The sequence below is a fragment of the Pseudophryne corroboree genome, chromosome 11, assembly GCF_028390025.1.
Source record: "Pseudophryne corroboree isolate aPseCor3 chromosome 11, aPseCor3.hap2, whole genome shotgun sequence".
Classification (NCBI taxonomy): Eukaryota; Metazoa; Chordata; class Amphibia; order Anura; family Myobatrachidae; genus Pseudophryne; species Pseudophryne corroboree.
In genome coordinates this window covers 182814470-182828702 of record NC_086454.1, presented here as the reverse complement: position 1 = coordinate 182828702, position 14233 = coordinate 182814470, and the positions used below count along the sequence as shown (strand labels likewise).

The window sequence follows — 14233 nt, the reverse complement described above, 5'->3', positions numbered from 1 at the left end:
ATAATTTTACTGTTTTGTTCGCTTTTTCACTCATTCTTCTCTTTCTTCCCTGCTTTACCCTTTCTCATTGGGCCATGCGTTCCCGAGTCTTTGTTTCGTTCTGATAGGCCATGCGTGTCCGAGTCTCTGTTTCAATCCAGTGTGATGACTCTTATGCGCTCTGCTAGCTGGGACGGAGCGGATGTTAGGTACTTTCAAGTCAACTTTCAAACAATTTTCGTTAGAATTGGTATAGGATGACACAAACACAGACACCTAATCTACAAATTCCGCAAGTCACCTCAAACTCCTTCCGTCTGTTATCATGGAATGTAGCAGGCTTGAATTCAGCTATAAAAAGGCGTAAAATTTTTACGCACTTAAAACGCGCTCACCCAGATATAATATTCCTACAGGAAACTCACTGGCTGAAAAACTCAAATCCCACTTTAAAGAGTCCTTGGTTGGGGGATTGTATTTCAGCTTCTTACCGTAGGAAAAAAAGAGGAGTGGCAATCTTATTTGCAAGGAATCTCAATTATGAGGTGACCAAAACTATCGCTGACCCAGAAGGCAGATACCTCGTGCTAAATGTAATAATACACGGTGAACAATTTACGTTACTTAACATCTATGCACCAAATTCACCTAATTTCACTTTCTTTCAAACAATTTCTAATTTGCTAATGCAACATACCACACCTAACTTAATTATTGGTGGTGACATGAACACATTACATGACGCTTACCTAGCTCATTCTAAATCTCCAATATATCCGTCTCCCCACAATATAGAAGGTATTTCCCTTTTATGCTCTCAACATGCTATGTTGGATGTTTGGAGACTTCAAAATGGCTCTAGTAGAGAATACACATACCACTCGCGAGTGCATGACACTTTTACAAGGCTGGATTATATTCTATTGGAAGAATCCTTGTTTACACGCGTTACCCACACTTTCATAGATAACATAATTTCAGACCATGCCCCGATAATGTGTGATATAGAGAGGAGAAATCCCTTATATACCTCTAACCTATGGCGCTTTCCGATGTACCTGTCACAAAACGAGGATTTCCAAAAATATCTTAAAGCTAATTGGCAGGCATATGTAGATGACAACATACAACATTGGGACAATATAGTCCTATTCTGCGAAGCTTCAAAAGCAGTAATGCGAGGACATATCATATCCTATGTAGCTAAACGCAACAAAGACAAGAAAGAACAACTAAACTCCTTATCTAACAGGTTACGTCATTCACATCAGCAATACTTACTTTCCACCACTGAGGAAAATAAATCCATATACCTACGGGAGAAGGGTTTACTAGAAGCCTTTATTTTACAGGAGGCAAAGCTTAAGACTGAATACATGAAAAATCAATATCATCGGTGGGGTGGTAAGTCTGGTCGGCTCCTGGCCTATATGGCTAAACAACAAAAGAAAAAATGTTATATAACTAAATTATTTGACCGGGGCTCTGGGGCGACCCTGACTTCTCACCCCAACATACTAAAACTTCTAGAGTCGTATTTTACTAACTTATACAAATCTAGTGAGCCCAATCAAAAGTACATAGCTGATTTTCTAGAGAACGTAGGGCTACCTAAACGAACGACAGAACAGAGGGAAGGCCTTAATAAGTTACGGAACAGGAAATTCTTGCAGCCATCGATTCTCTCAAATTAAATAAAGCACCGGGCCCAGATGGATTAAATGCAAATTATTATAAAATGTTAAAAACTGATATAGTCCCAACACTTACCACTTTATTCCAACAGATTTTCGATAATAAGGTTCCCTACCCGTCATTTAACGAGGCCATTACTTTATTATTACCTAAACCAGGTAAAGATGCCACTCTCATGGAATCTTACAGACCAGTCGCACTGTTGAACCAGGACTATAAGATTCTAGCTAGAATATTATCTACTAGACTACAAGATTTAATGCCATCTCTTCTAACTCCACATCAACTGGGTTTCACAACGGGTCGTCATCCTGTCTTGGGAATTCGCTCGGCTATAGCGGTGTTGGCTGCTTCGCCAGCAAACAAGGCCTCATCCACTATAATGTTGAGTTTAGATGCTGAGAAGGCCTTTGACAATGTCTTATGGGAATACCTGTTCAAAGTGCTGGAGTACAGAGGCTTTGGAAATATCTTTGTGGAGATGATTAAATATTTTTACTTCGATCCCAACACTAGATTATTGATCAATGGCCTTCTGGGCAAGCCCTTCCCGATGCAGCGTGGGACACGGCAGGGCTGTCCACTATCACCTCTGCTGTTCAACCTGGCACTGGACCCTCTGTTACGCCATTTGCAAAATTGGTCGACCCTTAATGGGGCGAAAATTAGGGTTCAGGAATTAAAACTGCAAGCCTTTGCCGATGATTTAATATTTTTTATCTCTAACCCTGAGGCGAGCTTGGACCTTTTGTTTCAGAAACTTAATTTTTTTGGCTCAATTTCAGGATTTCGAATTAACCTATCTAAGGCAATGGCTTTAGGCAGTCGTCCCTATACACCACCTAACTCCTTGGGAGGATTGCAGTGGACTTCTTCCCAGATACAATACTTGGGGATATACCTAACCAAAAATATCCATGACTTATACTATGCTAACATAACCCCACTTATTGCAAAAATTGAAGCAGAGCTAGAGGGGTGGCAACACCTACAATTGTTGTATCTGGGAAGAGCCAACCTAATTAAACTCATTACTTTTCCAAAGTTATTATACTTACTGCAAGTTCTCCCAATTGTACTTACTCTATCTGATGAGAAAAAAAAATCATGGGCCTATTCCGAAAATTTATCTGGTCAAAGAAAAGACTAAGAATTAGCCTAAAAATATTACAAAAGACTAGAGAGGAAGGTGGAATTAACTTCCCTAATATTAAATTATATAACCAAGCAGCCACGTGTAGATATATTAAAGACTGGCTCCATAGGAGAGATTAATATGCAAATTATACACTTGAAAAGCAATTTCTCTCTAATCTAGATTTGACCTGCTTTTTTACATCTACCCAAACATGAGATTCCTACACATTTATTGGAAAATCCCCATCTAATGTCAACATGGTCAACATGGCACACAATACGCAATAAAGCTAACTTCACACTCTATTTTCCTTGCACCTTCCCTTTTTGGGCAATAACAGCTTCCAACACGTCTTAGCAACACAACCATTTAGATCGTGGCACGAACAGGGAATAAATTTGGAGACAAAAAAGCCTCTTACTTATGTACAAGCAAAATCTCACTATGATTTTTTACCAGTGTGCAATCTGGCCTTTCTGCAAGCTCAGCATTACACTAATAAAGTAACAACCTTTTTAAGCAAGGAGGACTGGAGTAATCCTCTCAACGACGCCCTTCTAAATGTGAGCTATTCCACGAAAGCCATAACTTATTTTTACAAAATATTAAGAATTCCCTATCATATTGGTCAGTTTCAAACGGGTATCGCTAAATGGCTAACATATTTCCCCAATTTACAGGAAGAGGGTCTTTTGAAAACTTTCTTATATTCTAATAAAACAATTGCTGCCACATCTTACAAAGACATGTTTTTTAAAATATTCTATAGAGGATACCTATCTCCTCACCGTTGTAATATAATTGGTATGACAGACACATCCTTATGCCACAAATGTGCGTGCCCTGACGCAACATTATATCATTGTTTATGGGAATGTCCCAGGATTCAGCGTTTCTGGCTGACGATAAGACAATTTACAGGTGATCATCTAGTAAACTTTCTATCACTGACCCCAGAGTGGGCAATGCAAAAATTTCAGTTGGATGTAAAAAATTATTGCTGTTTGTCTCTTCAGTAGCCAGAAAATGCATATTACAACAATGGATTTCTGCCACACCCCCATCACTGACTATGTTTAAAGAAAAATTATTTCAAATCTTTAAACTTGAATGGACTGAAACTACACTTCACAAAGACTCTCAAATTGAAAACTTCTTTTCAGTGTGGGAAAGTTACATAGACACCTTACCTATTGAAACTAGACAGCAAATACATAAATGATTTCGTATGACTCTTTGGTATGAAACTAGAATATTCATACAGGACCCACCGGTTGCCTTGGGTTGAGACATGAGGTATGACTCGGATGCGCATGGCTCTAATTCCCCCCCCCCCCCCCTCCTCCTTTTCTTTCTCCTATATTCCCTTTACCTTTTCCCCCTCTCTCTTTCTTTCTCTCTTTGCTTTTTCCAACTCTTAGCTTATTGCAACTCTAACTTGCTATTATTTATTGTACACCAACTGATCGTAACAAAAACAATCAAGAGACTGTATGTTCTACGACACGATTTGTCATTTTATTGATACCCAGTGTTAATAATATCCTTATATAATATAAAACTCGCTATGTACATCTGCGATGTAATATCAGAAGGAAGAAAATGTTAGAAAATGTGTACAATGGTTCATTGTATTTCTTATTGTTGATAGTACTTGTACGATTTGCAATAAAAACATGTTTGAAAGAGAGGCCAGAACATCCAATACCTTCTTTAGGGGAGGTCGGGTTAAGTCCAAGAAACCTTGCGCTGCAGGTTCCCAGGAACAAAAGCCTGCTTTGGGTACGCCAAAGTCCTCCGCATGACGGTGGGCTGCACGCCCCCCGGAGGTGGGGCCAGTGGGAGCGTGACTCAGACACTTCAGTCATGTCTGGGTATCGTCCGGCCTGGAACAATGGGTGGTAGATATTGTGTCACAGGGATACAGGCTGGAATTTCAAAGTCTCCCTCCTCATCGCTTTTTCAAGTCAGGCTTACCAACTCTGTTGGAGGACAGCACTGTACTACAAGACGCTGTCCAAAAGCTGGTGGAGGCACAGGTCATTGTGCCAGTACCACCTCACATGCTGAACAATGGTTACTATTCAAACCTTTTCGTGGTACCGAAACCGGATGGTGCGGTCAGGCCCATTCTGAACCTAAAATCATTGAACCCCTTTCTAAAGGAGTTCAAGATGGAGTCTGAGGGCAGTGATATCAGGTCTGGAAGAGGGGGAATTCCTGGTATCCCTGGATGTCAAGGATGTTTACCTCCACATTCCGATCTGGCTGCCGCATCAGGCTTATCTCCGTTTCGCATTGCTGGACTGTCATTTCCAGTTCCAGGCCCTGCCATTTGGCCTCTCCACAGCACCGAGGGTGTTTACCAAGGTGATGGCGGAAATGATGATTCTCCGCAAGCAGGGTGTGAACATCATTCCATTTCTGGACGATCTGCTGATAAAGGCATCGTCCAAGGAGAAGTTGCTGCAATCCATTGTTCTCACAATTCGACTGCTCCATAGTCACGGTTGGATTGTGATCCTACCAAAGTCACATTTGGAACCAACCCAGAGGTTGTCATTTCTGGGAATGATCCTAGATACGGAAGTGCAGAGGGTGTTTCTTCCGCAGGAAAAGGCGTTGGTGATGCAAGCTATGGTCCGGGATGTCCTGAAGCCACCCCGGGTGTCTGTTCATCAATGCATTCGCCTATTGGGAGAGATAGTGGCCTCTTACGAGGCTCTCCAGTACGGGAGGTTCCACGCTCGGACCTTCCAACTGGATCTCCTGGACAAGTGGTCAGGATCTCACCTCCACATCCACCAGAGAATTCGTCTGTCGCCAAAGGCCAGGATTTCACTCCTCTGGTGGCTCCAATTGCCTCACCTCCTGGAGGGCCGCAGGTTCGGGATTCAGGACTGGGTCCTTCTAACCACGGATGCGAGCCTTCGGGGCTGGGGAGCAGTCACTCAAGGAGTAACCTTCCAAGGACGGTGGTCAAGCCTGGAAGCGGGCCTGCCCATCAACATCCTGGAACTAAGAGCCGTCTACAACGGTCTTCTTCAGGCGGCCCCTCTTCTGAGAAATCGGGCCATTCAAGTGCAGTCGGACAATGTAACAGTGGCTTACATAAACCGACAAGGCGGAATGAAGAGCAGGTGACAAGAATACTCCTCTGGACAGAAAAGCACGCGTTGGCGCTGTCAGCTATCTTCATTCGGGGAGTAGACAACTGGGAAGCAGACTTCCTCAGCAGACACGATCTCCATTCAGGGGAGTGGGATCTCCATCCGGAGGCGTTCAAGGAAATAACAGATCTTTGGGGGTTACCCCAAATAGATATGATGGCCTCTCGTCTCAACAAGAAGCTTCAGCGTTATTATTCCTGGTCGAGGGACCCACAGGCAGTGGCAGTGGATGCCCTGGTGTCTCCGTGGGTGTTCCAGTCAGTGTACGTGTTTCCACCACTCCCACTCATCCCAAGAATCCTAAAGCTCATAAGGAGAACAAGGGTTCAAGCGATCCTCATTGCTCCAGACTGGTACACGAACCTTCTGAATCTACTGCAAGAAGAGCCGAGGCCTCTTCGGGAGGACCCGTTGCAGCAGGGGCCGTTCACCAATCGAGAATTACCGTGGCTACGTTGGACGGCATGGAAGTTGAGTGCCTGATTCTTGCGCGGAAAGGCATTCCGAAGAAGGTTATTCCTACCCTCATACAGGCTAGGAAAGGGGTAACGTCTACACATTACCATCGTATTTGCAAGAAATATGTCTCTTGGTGTGAGTCCAAGAAGTTTCCTACGGTGGAGTTTCAAGCAGGTGTGGATATGGGCCTGAGGTTGGGATCTGTGAAGGTCCAGATTGCGGCCCGATTCATTTTCTTTCAGAAACAATTGGCTGCCCTCCCTGAGGTTCAGACCTTTTTGAAGGGAGTTCTGCATATCCAACCTCCCTTTGTACCGCCTATGGCGCCTTGGGACCTTAACGTGGTGTTGCAGTTCCTCCAGTCGGATTGGTTTGAACCTCTACAGGAGGTAGAGGTCGAATTTCTTACATGGAAGGCGGTCACGTTGTTGGCCTTAGCTTCTGCAAAGACGTGTGTCCGAGCTGGGGGCTTTATCCTGTAAAAGCCCTTACTTGATCTCCACGAAGATAGAGCTGAGCTCCGGACACGTCAGCAGTTTCTTCCGAAGGTTGTGTCGGCATTTCATATCAACCAACCTATTGTGGTGCCAGTGGCTACTGACTCCTCAATCACATCAAAGTCCTTGGATGTCGTAAGGGCTCTGAAGATATATGTGAAGAGAACTTCTCGTCACAGAAAGTCGAACTCTCTGTCCTATATGATCCCAAGAAAATTGGGTGCCCTGCTTCTAAGCGGACGATCTCTCGCTGGATCAGGTTCACTATCCAGCACGCTTATTCTACGGTAGGACTGCTGTGTCCAAAATCTGTTAAGGTCCACTCTACTCGTAAGGTGGGGTCTTCCTGGGCGGCTGCCTGGGGTGTCTCGACAGTGCAATTTTGCCGAGCTGCAACTTGGTCTAGGTCGAACACGTTTGCAAAGTTTTACAAGTTCGATACTTTGATGATCTGAAGTTCAGTCAATCAGTTCTGCAGGAGCCTCCGCGCTCACCCTCCCGTTCTGGGAGCTTTGGTACATCCCCATGGTACTAATGTGGACCCCAGCATCCTCTAGGACGTAAGAGAAAATAGGATTTTGGTACCTACTGGTAAATCCTTTTCTCGTAGTCCGTAGAGGATGCTGGGCGCCCGTCCAGCGCTTCGTTTTCCTGCAATTGTTATTTGGTTCAGTACAACTTCGTTTTAGTTGAGTACTGCATTGTTACTTGGTAAGTAATGTTTCAGCTGTTGCTGAGTAGTTCAAGCTAGTTGTCTTGACGTGCCTTGTCTGTGTGAGCTGGTATGAATCTCACCACTATCTGTGTATAATCCTTCTCTCGAAGTATGTCGTCTCCTCGGGCACAGTTTCTAGACCGAGTCTGGTAGGGGGGGGCATAGAGGGAGGAGCCAGCCCACACACTCAAACTCTTAAAGTGCCAATGGCTCCTGGTGGACCCGTCTATACCCCATGGTACTAATGTGGACCCCAGCATCCTCTACGGACTACGAGAAAAGGATTTACCATTAGGCAATTAAAATCCTATTTTCGAAGGTGACCGCTGGAAATTCCACGTTCCTCCCCTCTGCTGCTCTGCCACCTAGGTGCTCTTACACTGGACCTTCTCTGCAGTCCTTTCAGAAAGCGCACTTTAAGGGTAAAGCCAGGGGTGCCTTAGATGTGGCACAAGGTTCAACAGGTAAGTCTCGCAAACCGTCTACCACAGGATCTCAGTACCAGAGTGTCAGCTCTGGCTCCTCAAAACTCTCAGCATGACTGTGTCCCTCTGCTCCAGGGGGATCTCAGAGGGGGAGCTCGTCTGAGATTCTTTAGCCCCATTTCGACCAGCTCCTTCCAGGACTCCTGGGTAAAAGACCTGATCTCCCAGGGCTACAAACTGGAGTTCAACAGTCCTCCACCGCAAAGGTTTTTCAAGTCGGGTTTACCGGCTTCAGAAACCATGTGCTTCACCCTACGGGGAGGCCATTCAAAAGTTAGTCCAGACCCAGGTCATTATCTCTGTACCACTTCAGCAACGGGGCGAAGGATACTATTCCAGCCTTTTTGTGGTACCACAGCCAGATGGTTCAGTGAAACCCATTTTGAACCTAAAATCGTTAAACCCATTTTTGAGTGTTTTCCGGTTCAAAAATGGAGTCTCTGAGAGCGGTGATTCAGGGGAATTCTTGGTCTCTCTGGACATAAAGGATGCCTACCTCCATGTCCCAATATGGCTGCCTCATCAGACGTACCTCCGTTTTGAAAATAGGAAAAAATCAGGTACTTAAAATTTGCGCAATGCAGCTCTAACCAATTAGAATACCTGTAGGGATGTCACCACACCCCACGTAAATAACCAAAAAATACAAGAAAAAGGTAATCTCTATTGGTATGAGCGCGACAGTCACGTTACGTTCCTTGTGGGAATGTCTTTCCTTCAATTTCTCTTTGTCCACAACTTCAATCTGGATGGTGCAATCTCGGAAATTATGTGGAAAGGAGAACAAGTGAAGAATACAATGTGTAATATTGTTTCATGGAATATTTCTTTAAATTCAAATAACCCCTTCTCTATAAACCAGACGGAAAGGAGAAAGGTAGGTTTGTGGGTGAGGAGCGTACCCCAACTCTCAGGTTTGCTCTGAAGGAGGAACATTACCAGTTACAGACGCCACCCTTCGGCCTATCCACAGCCCCAAGTGTTTTCACCAAGGTAATGGCGGAGATGATGTTACAACTCAGGATTCAGGGAGTGAACATTGTCCCCTACTTGGACGATCTGCTGATAAAAGCAAGGTCAAAGGAAATCCTGCTGGACAGCATCTGCCGCACAACATCCCTGTTGTCACGCCACAGTTGGATTCTAAACTTTCAGAAATCCCACCTGAAGCCAACCCAATGCCTCCAGTTCCTCAGAAAGATCCTGGACACGGTGGCTCAAAAGGTTTTCCTCCCTCCAGACAAGGCGGAGGCTCTTCAGGAGTTGGTTCGAGCGGTTCTACAACCATGCAAGGTCTTGGTACATCTTTGCACCCGGCTGCTGGTCAAGATGGTGGCCTCCTTTGAGGCCATTGCGTTTGGCAGGTTTCAATTTCATGCAAGGACCTTCCAACTGGACCTCCTGAAGAAGTGGTTGGGTTTGCATCTGCCGATGCGCCAAGTCATTTGTCTGTCACCACAGGCCAGGATCTCTCTTCTGTGGTGGTTACAGCCAGCCTCTTGGCGGGGAGGAGCTTTGGGATCCAGGATTGGATTCTCGTGACCACGGACACCAGCCTTCAGGGCTGGGGTGCTGTTACCCAAGGGGCACAGTTCCAGGACAGGAGGTCAGAACTCAAGGCTTGCCTTCCGATAAACATACTGGAACTCAGAGCGATATACGATGCTCTGCTGCACGGAGCTCATCTGCTCCGAGGTCAAACCATTCAAGTTCATTCGGACAATGCCACGGCGGTGGCATACGTCAGTCGACAGGGAGGAACAAGGAGCAGGGCCTGCATGAGGGAAGTATTCAAGATTCTCTTTTTGAGTCAAAAGGAATGCAAGGGCGGTGTCAGCCATTTTAATTCCAGGAGGGGACAACTGGGAGGCGGACTTCCTAAGCCGCCACGACCTCCACCCAGGAGAGTGGGGCCTGCATCCGCAGGTGTTCTGGATGATAACAGATCTGTGGGGACGTCCACAGATCGATCTGATGGCTTCCCGTCTCAGCAACACGCGTCCGTGCTATTGTTCCAGGACGAGGGACCCACTAGCAGCAGCCGTGGACACGCTGACAGCACCATGGGATTACCAGCTAGTGTCCCTGTTTCCTCTGATTCCCTTACTTCCCCGGTTCCTAAAAAGAATCTGAAGAGAGTGGGTACAGGCAATTCTCATTTCCCCCGACTGGCCTCGAAGAGTCTGGTACATGGATCTTCTGGCCATGGCAGTAGAAAAACCCTGGGCCTTCCCACTGCGGGAAGATCTTCAGCAAGGGCCGTTCATCTACCCGGACTTACGACTGCTTCATTTAGCGGCATGGCGGAACATTCTAGCTAAGAAGGGTATTGCGGATAAGGTGATTACCACCATGGTTCAGGCCAGGAAGCCTGTCACGTTGAAGCATTTAACACCATATCTGGAAACAATACATCTCTTGTCGTGAGGGCCAAGTATGTCCAGTGGCGGAATTCAATCTGGGGCATTGTTTGCGCTTCCTGCAAGCTGGCGTAGATACGGGCCTACGCTTAGTCTCCATCAAGGTTCATATCTCGGCCTTGTCCATCTTCTTCCAGAAGATATTGGCTGCTCTGCCTAGGTTACAGACATTCCTGCAAAGTGTCCTGCATATTCAACCTTCCTTTGTGCCGCCAACGGCTCCTTGGGATCTCAACGTGGTTCTGACATTCCTACAGTCGTCTTGGTTTGAGCCTCTGTCAGTGGAAGACAAATTCTTTACGTGGAAGATGGTGATGCTCTTAGCCTTGAGCTGTGTGCTTTATCCTGTAGGAGTCCCTACCTGGCCTTTCATGCGGACAGGGCAGAGCTCCGGACTCGTCAACAGTTTCTGCCGAAGGTGGTCTCTGCATTCCACCTGAATCAGCCTATTGTGGTTCTGGCGTCTTTGGCCACTTCCTCTCTTCCTGAGTCCTTGGATGTGGTGCGAGCCCTGAGGATTTACATCAAGAGGACTGTGAAAGTCCGAAAATCGGATTCCTTGTTTGTCCTCTATGATGCTCGCAAGAAAGGTCTTCTTGCTTCCAAGCAATCCATCGCCCGTTGGATTAGGTTCAATATTCAACAGGCTTATGCTTCGGCGGCCTTACCTGCTCCTAGGTCTGTCAAGGCCCACTCTACCAGGTCTGTGGGTTCTTCCTGGGCGGCTGCCCATGGTGTCTCGGCTTTGTAACTATGCCGGGCCGTTTTGTCAGGTTCTACAGGTTTGATACACTGGCCACTGAGGATGTCCAGTTTGGACATACGGTGTTGCAGGCGTCTCAGCACATTCCCACCTAATTCTGGCAGCTTTGGGACGCCCCCATCGTCATTCATTGTTCCCAGTATCCCTTATGGATGATAGCGAAAAAAGGATTTTAATTACCTACCGGTAAATCCTTTTCTTGTAGTCCATAAGGGATACTGGGCATCTGCCTCTGTGCTTCACCTTCCTGCAAGTTATTGTTCTTGTGTGAAGTTATTTTACAGCTGTTGCTATTTTCTGGTTTCACTAGCGGTTGCTAGTTTTGTTGTTTCTGTGTGCTGTTTCGTTACTCTCACCACTCATGTCTTGTTATGTTTCCTCCTCTCAAGTATGTCTTCTCCTTCGGGCACAGTTTTCCTAGACTGAGCTGTGAGGAAAGGCATAGAGGGGAGGAGCCAGCACACCCTGTTTAAATTTCTTCAAGTGCACTGGCTCCTTTAGACCCCATCTATATCGCATCGTAATTCAGTGTTCCCAGTATCCCTTATGGACTAAGAGAAGAGGATATACTGGTAGGTAATTAAAATTCTCTTTTTGACAGCATCAATCCGGGGAAGTCCAGAGATGCCACCTGACAAAGATTGGCATTATTCTTTTAAATTCCATAGCAAAGCACGGGTATTCAGCTAGTTTACTATAAAACAGAAATGCAAGTTTGAAATTGAGGGGTGAATGTATTACAGCTGCACTTATTGTGCGGGTATACCGCTTCCTGCTTCGCCTCTTTACCGAGGCAACACAGAAATGTATTAACATCTCGGATGCAGGCGACACTGGAACCATATGTATAGGTGGAGCTAGAGGATCCTGTCTGAAATAACATACCGAGCACCAATCAACGTATGTACACCAAATCCCATATTAAAAGCATGGGGACACTGGCTTCCTGGTTACGAATTAGGTGCACACATTATATCCGTCAAACCCCTAAGTATTATGAGGAGTGATTCAAAAGCCAACCAGACCGAGCTGGACAAGTGACTGCCAGCGAGACCCGGGTCCTGGAACAGAAAGTAAAATATATAAAAGTAAAAACTTTAACTAGCTGCAGTACAGCTCTAAAAACTACCCAGCTCCACTGGGCACCAAAATTAAACTAGCTGTATAGGAAGGGGTGGGTTATTGGGGAGGAGGAGCCTGTGCTGTTTCAGACATTAACACTTTGGTGCCCAGGTTTCTTTAGTGCCACCTATACCTGTGGTTCCAGTGTCCCCGCCACCCCTTCCATGGAAGAAAAATAAATATAAAATGTTATTTACTACATAGGAGAAATAACATTGACTTTTATTAAGCTATCATTTATGATTTACTCATTTACATCTGTAGTATATTGCATTTATTAAACAAACCGTTTTCACAGTAAACCTTAAGTGTTTGAAAAAATAAGCAAAGTATCTAATGTCATGTATAGCTAAAATAACAATGGCTGCCTATTTGCAAATAGCAGCAGTCTACATTGTTTTTTTTTTTTGTTTTTTTTACTGTTAGGTTGGTCAAAACTATTATGATTTATGTCGTAGTTCTAGTATAGTGAGCGGACAAGTATAATTTGTAGTCATGTTTGTCAATTCTATTTATTTTCAATTTACTACAGCATCAAAGGGGCAGATGCAAAAAGCTCAACTGGCGAGAAGTCTCAGGAGGATAATAATGACACGGACTCAGAAGATGATAGTGACCTATTTGTCAACACCAATCGTGTTTACTGTGAGGACAGTGAAGAGGAATCAGACAGTGAAGAAGAAAGCGAGGAAGAAGAGAAAGAGTGATGTTATAATAAATATAGAGGAACATTTTTAGAAATCAGCATCTGACATATTGATGCCTAAAACAGGACAAGACTGAGTTGTTTTGTGCTGAATCAATATCTAGGGTGGAATATCTTCTATGGTTCCAGCAGACCTTTAATTGACTTTCGACGAGGCCAGTGTTGATTTAATTATGATGCGTTTCCATCCTGAAGTCTTGGACATTGTCTTTATGCATTCCCAAACTGTTGAAGAACTTAATGCTTGTACTTTCGATTGAGTGCAGGTAGTTCATTTGAGCTACATCTGGAGACTAAAGGTGTGTACACACGGTGAGATATTTTCTTTCGATTTTGACTATATAGTCAAAATCTCAAGAAAAGTTAGTGCAGATCGTAAGGTGAAAGTCACCTTGCGATCCCGTTTCGATCCCGATGCGCGGTCCCGCCAGGTTGGCATCGCAAGAAAAGATAGACTGTGCAGGCAAGTCAATCCTTGCTAGATCGGTGTACTATCTAGTTCATCTCACATGTCAATGACATCTCACATAAGCCAAAATCTCACATAAGCCAAAATCGTATGCACACATAGTCCATATCTCAAGAAAAGTTAGTCAAAATCTGTACTATCTGGGCTCCGGGGAGTTCAAGGGAAATCGCAAGTGAAAATCGGGCATAGCAAGGATCTCACCTTTTGTACACACCTTAAGATAACAAAGTATTGGCACTTGAGAGAGGCATAATTAAAAAAACAACACAACATTTTTTTTATATGTTTATTAGAATTTTTTTTTTTTTTTTTGGGAAGACCTGCGGTATTTAATTCTAATAATGTGAAATCTATCCATACAGTCCTTCTACTGTGTCTACTTGCATTCATGTGATTTGAAGGTTACAAGAGCAGAGAATGCCATACAGATCTCATGGTGGGCTCTATCATGGGGCTGAAAAACCGTGCAGACCAAACGTCCACTTCAAGAGCATGGGTCTAAATGGACCTTTAGTGAGAACAGATTGTATCTGTATTCACTTGTTTATTGATGAACAGCCTTAATGCTACTTGTGTTCTCCTCCACACACACACATAAATAGTGGCCTAATGTTT

The 14233-nt window shown here is 44.8% G+C and overlaps 1 protein-coding gene across 1 annotated transcript in view; it reads left to right on the top strand.

Annotated features, from left to right (window-relative positions):
* EIF1AD (eukaryotic translation initiation factor 1A domain containing) overlaps window positions 1-14233 on the top strand; it is a 68533-nt gene extending 54300 nt beyond the window's left edge. Inside the window, exon 6 of the mRNA XM_063945140.1 lies at window positions 12976-14233. Within this exon, the coding sequence (XP_063801210.1) occupies window positions 12976-13150 (175 nt within the window). The 3' untranslated portion in view covers window positions 13151-14233. The remainder of the gene's footprint in view (window positions 1-12975) is intronic.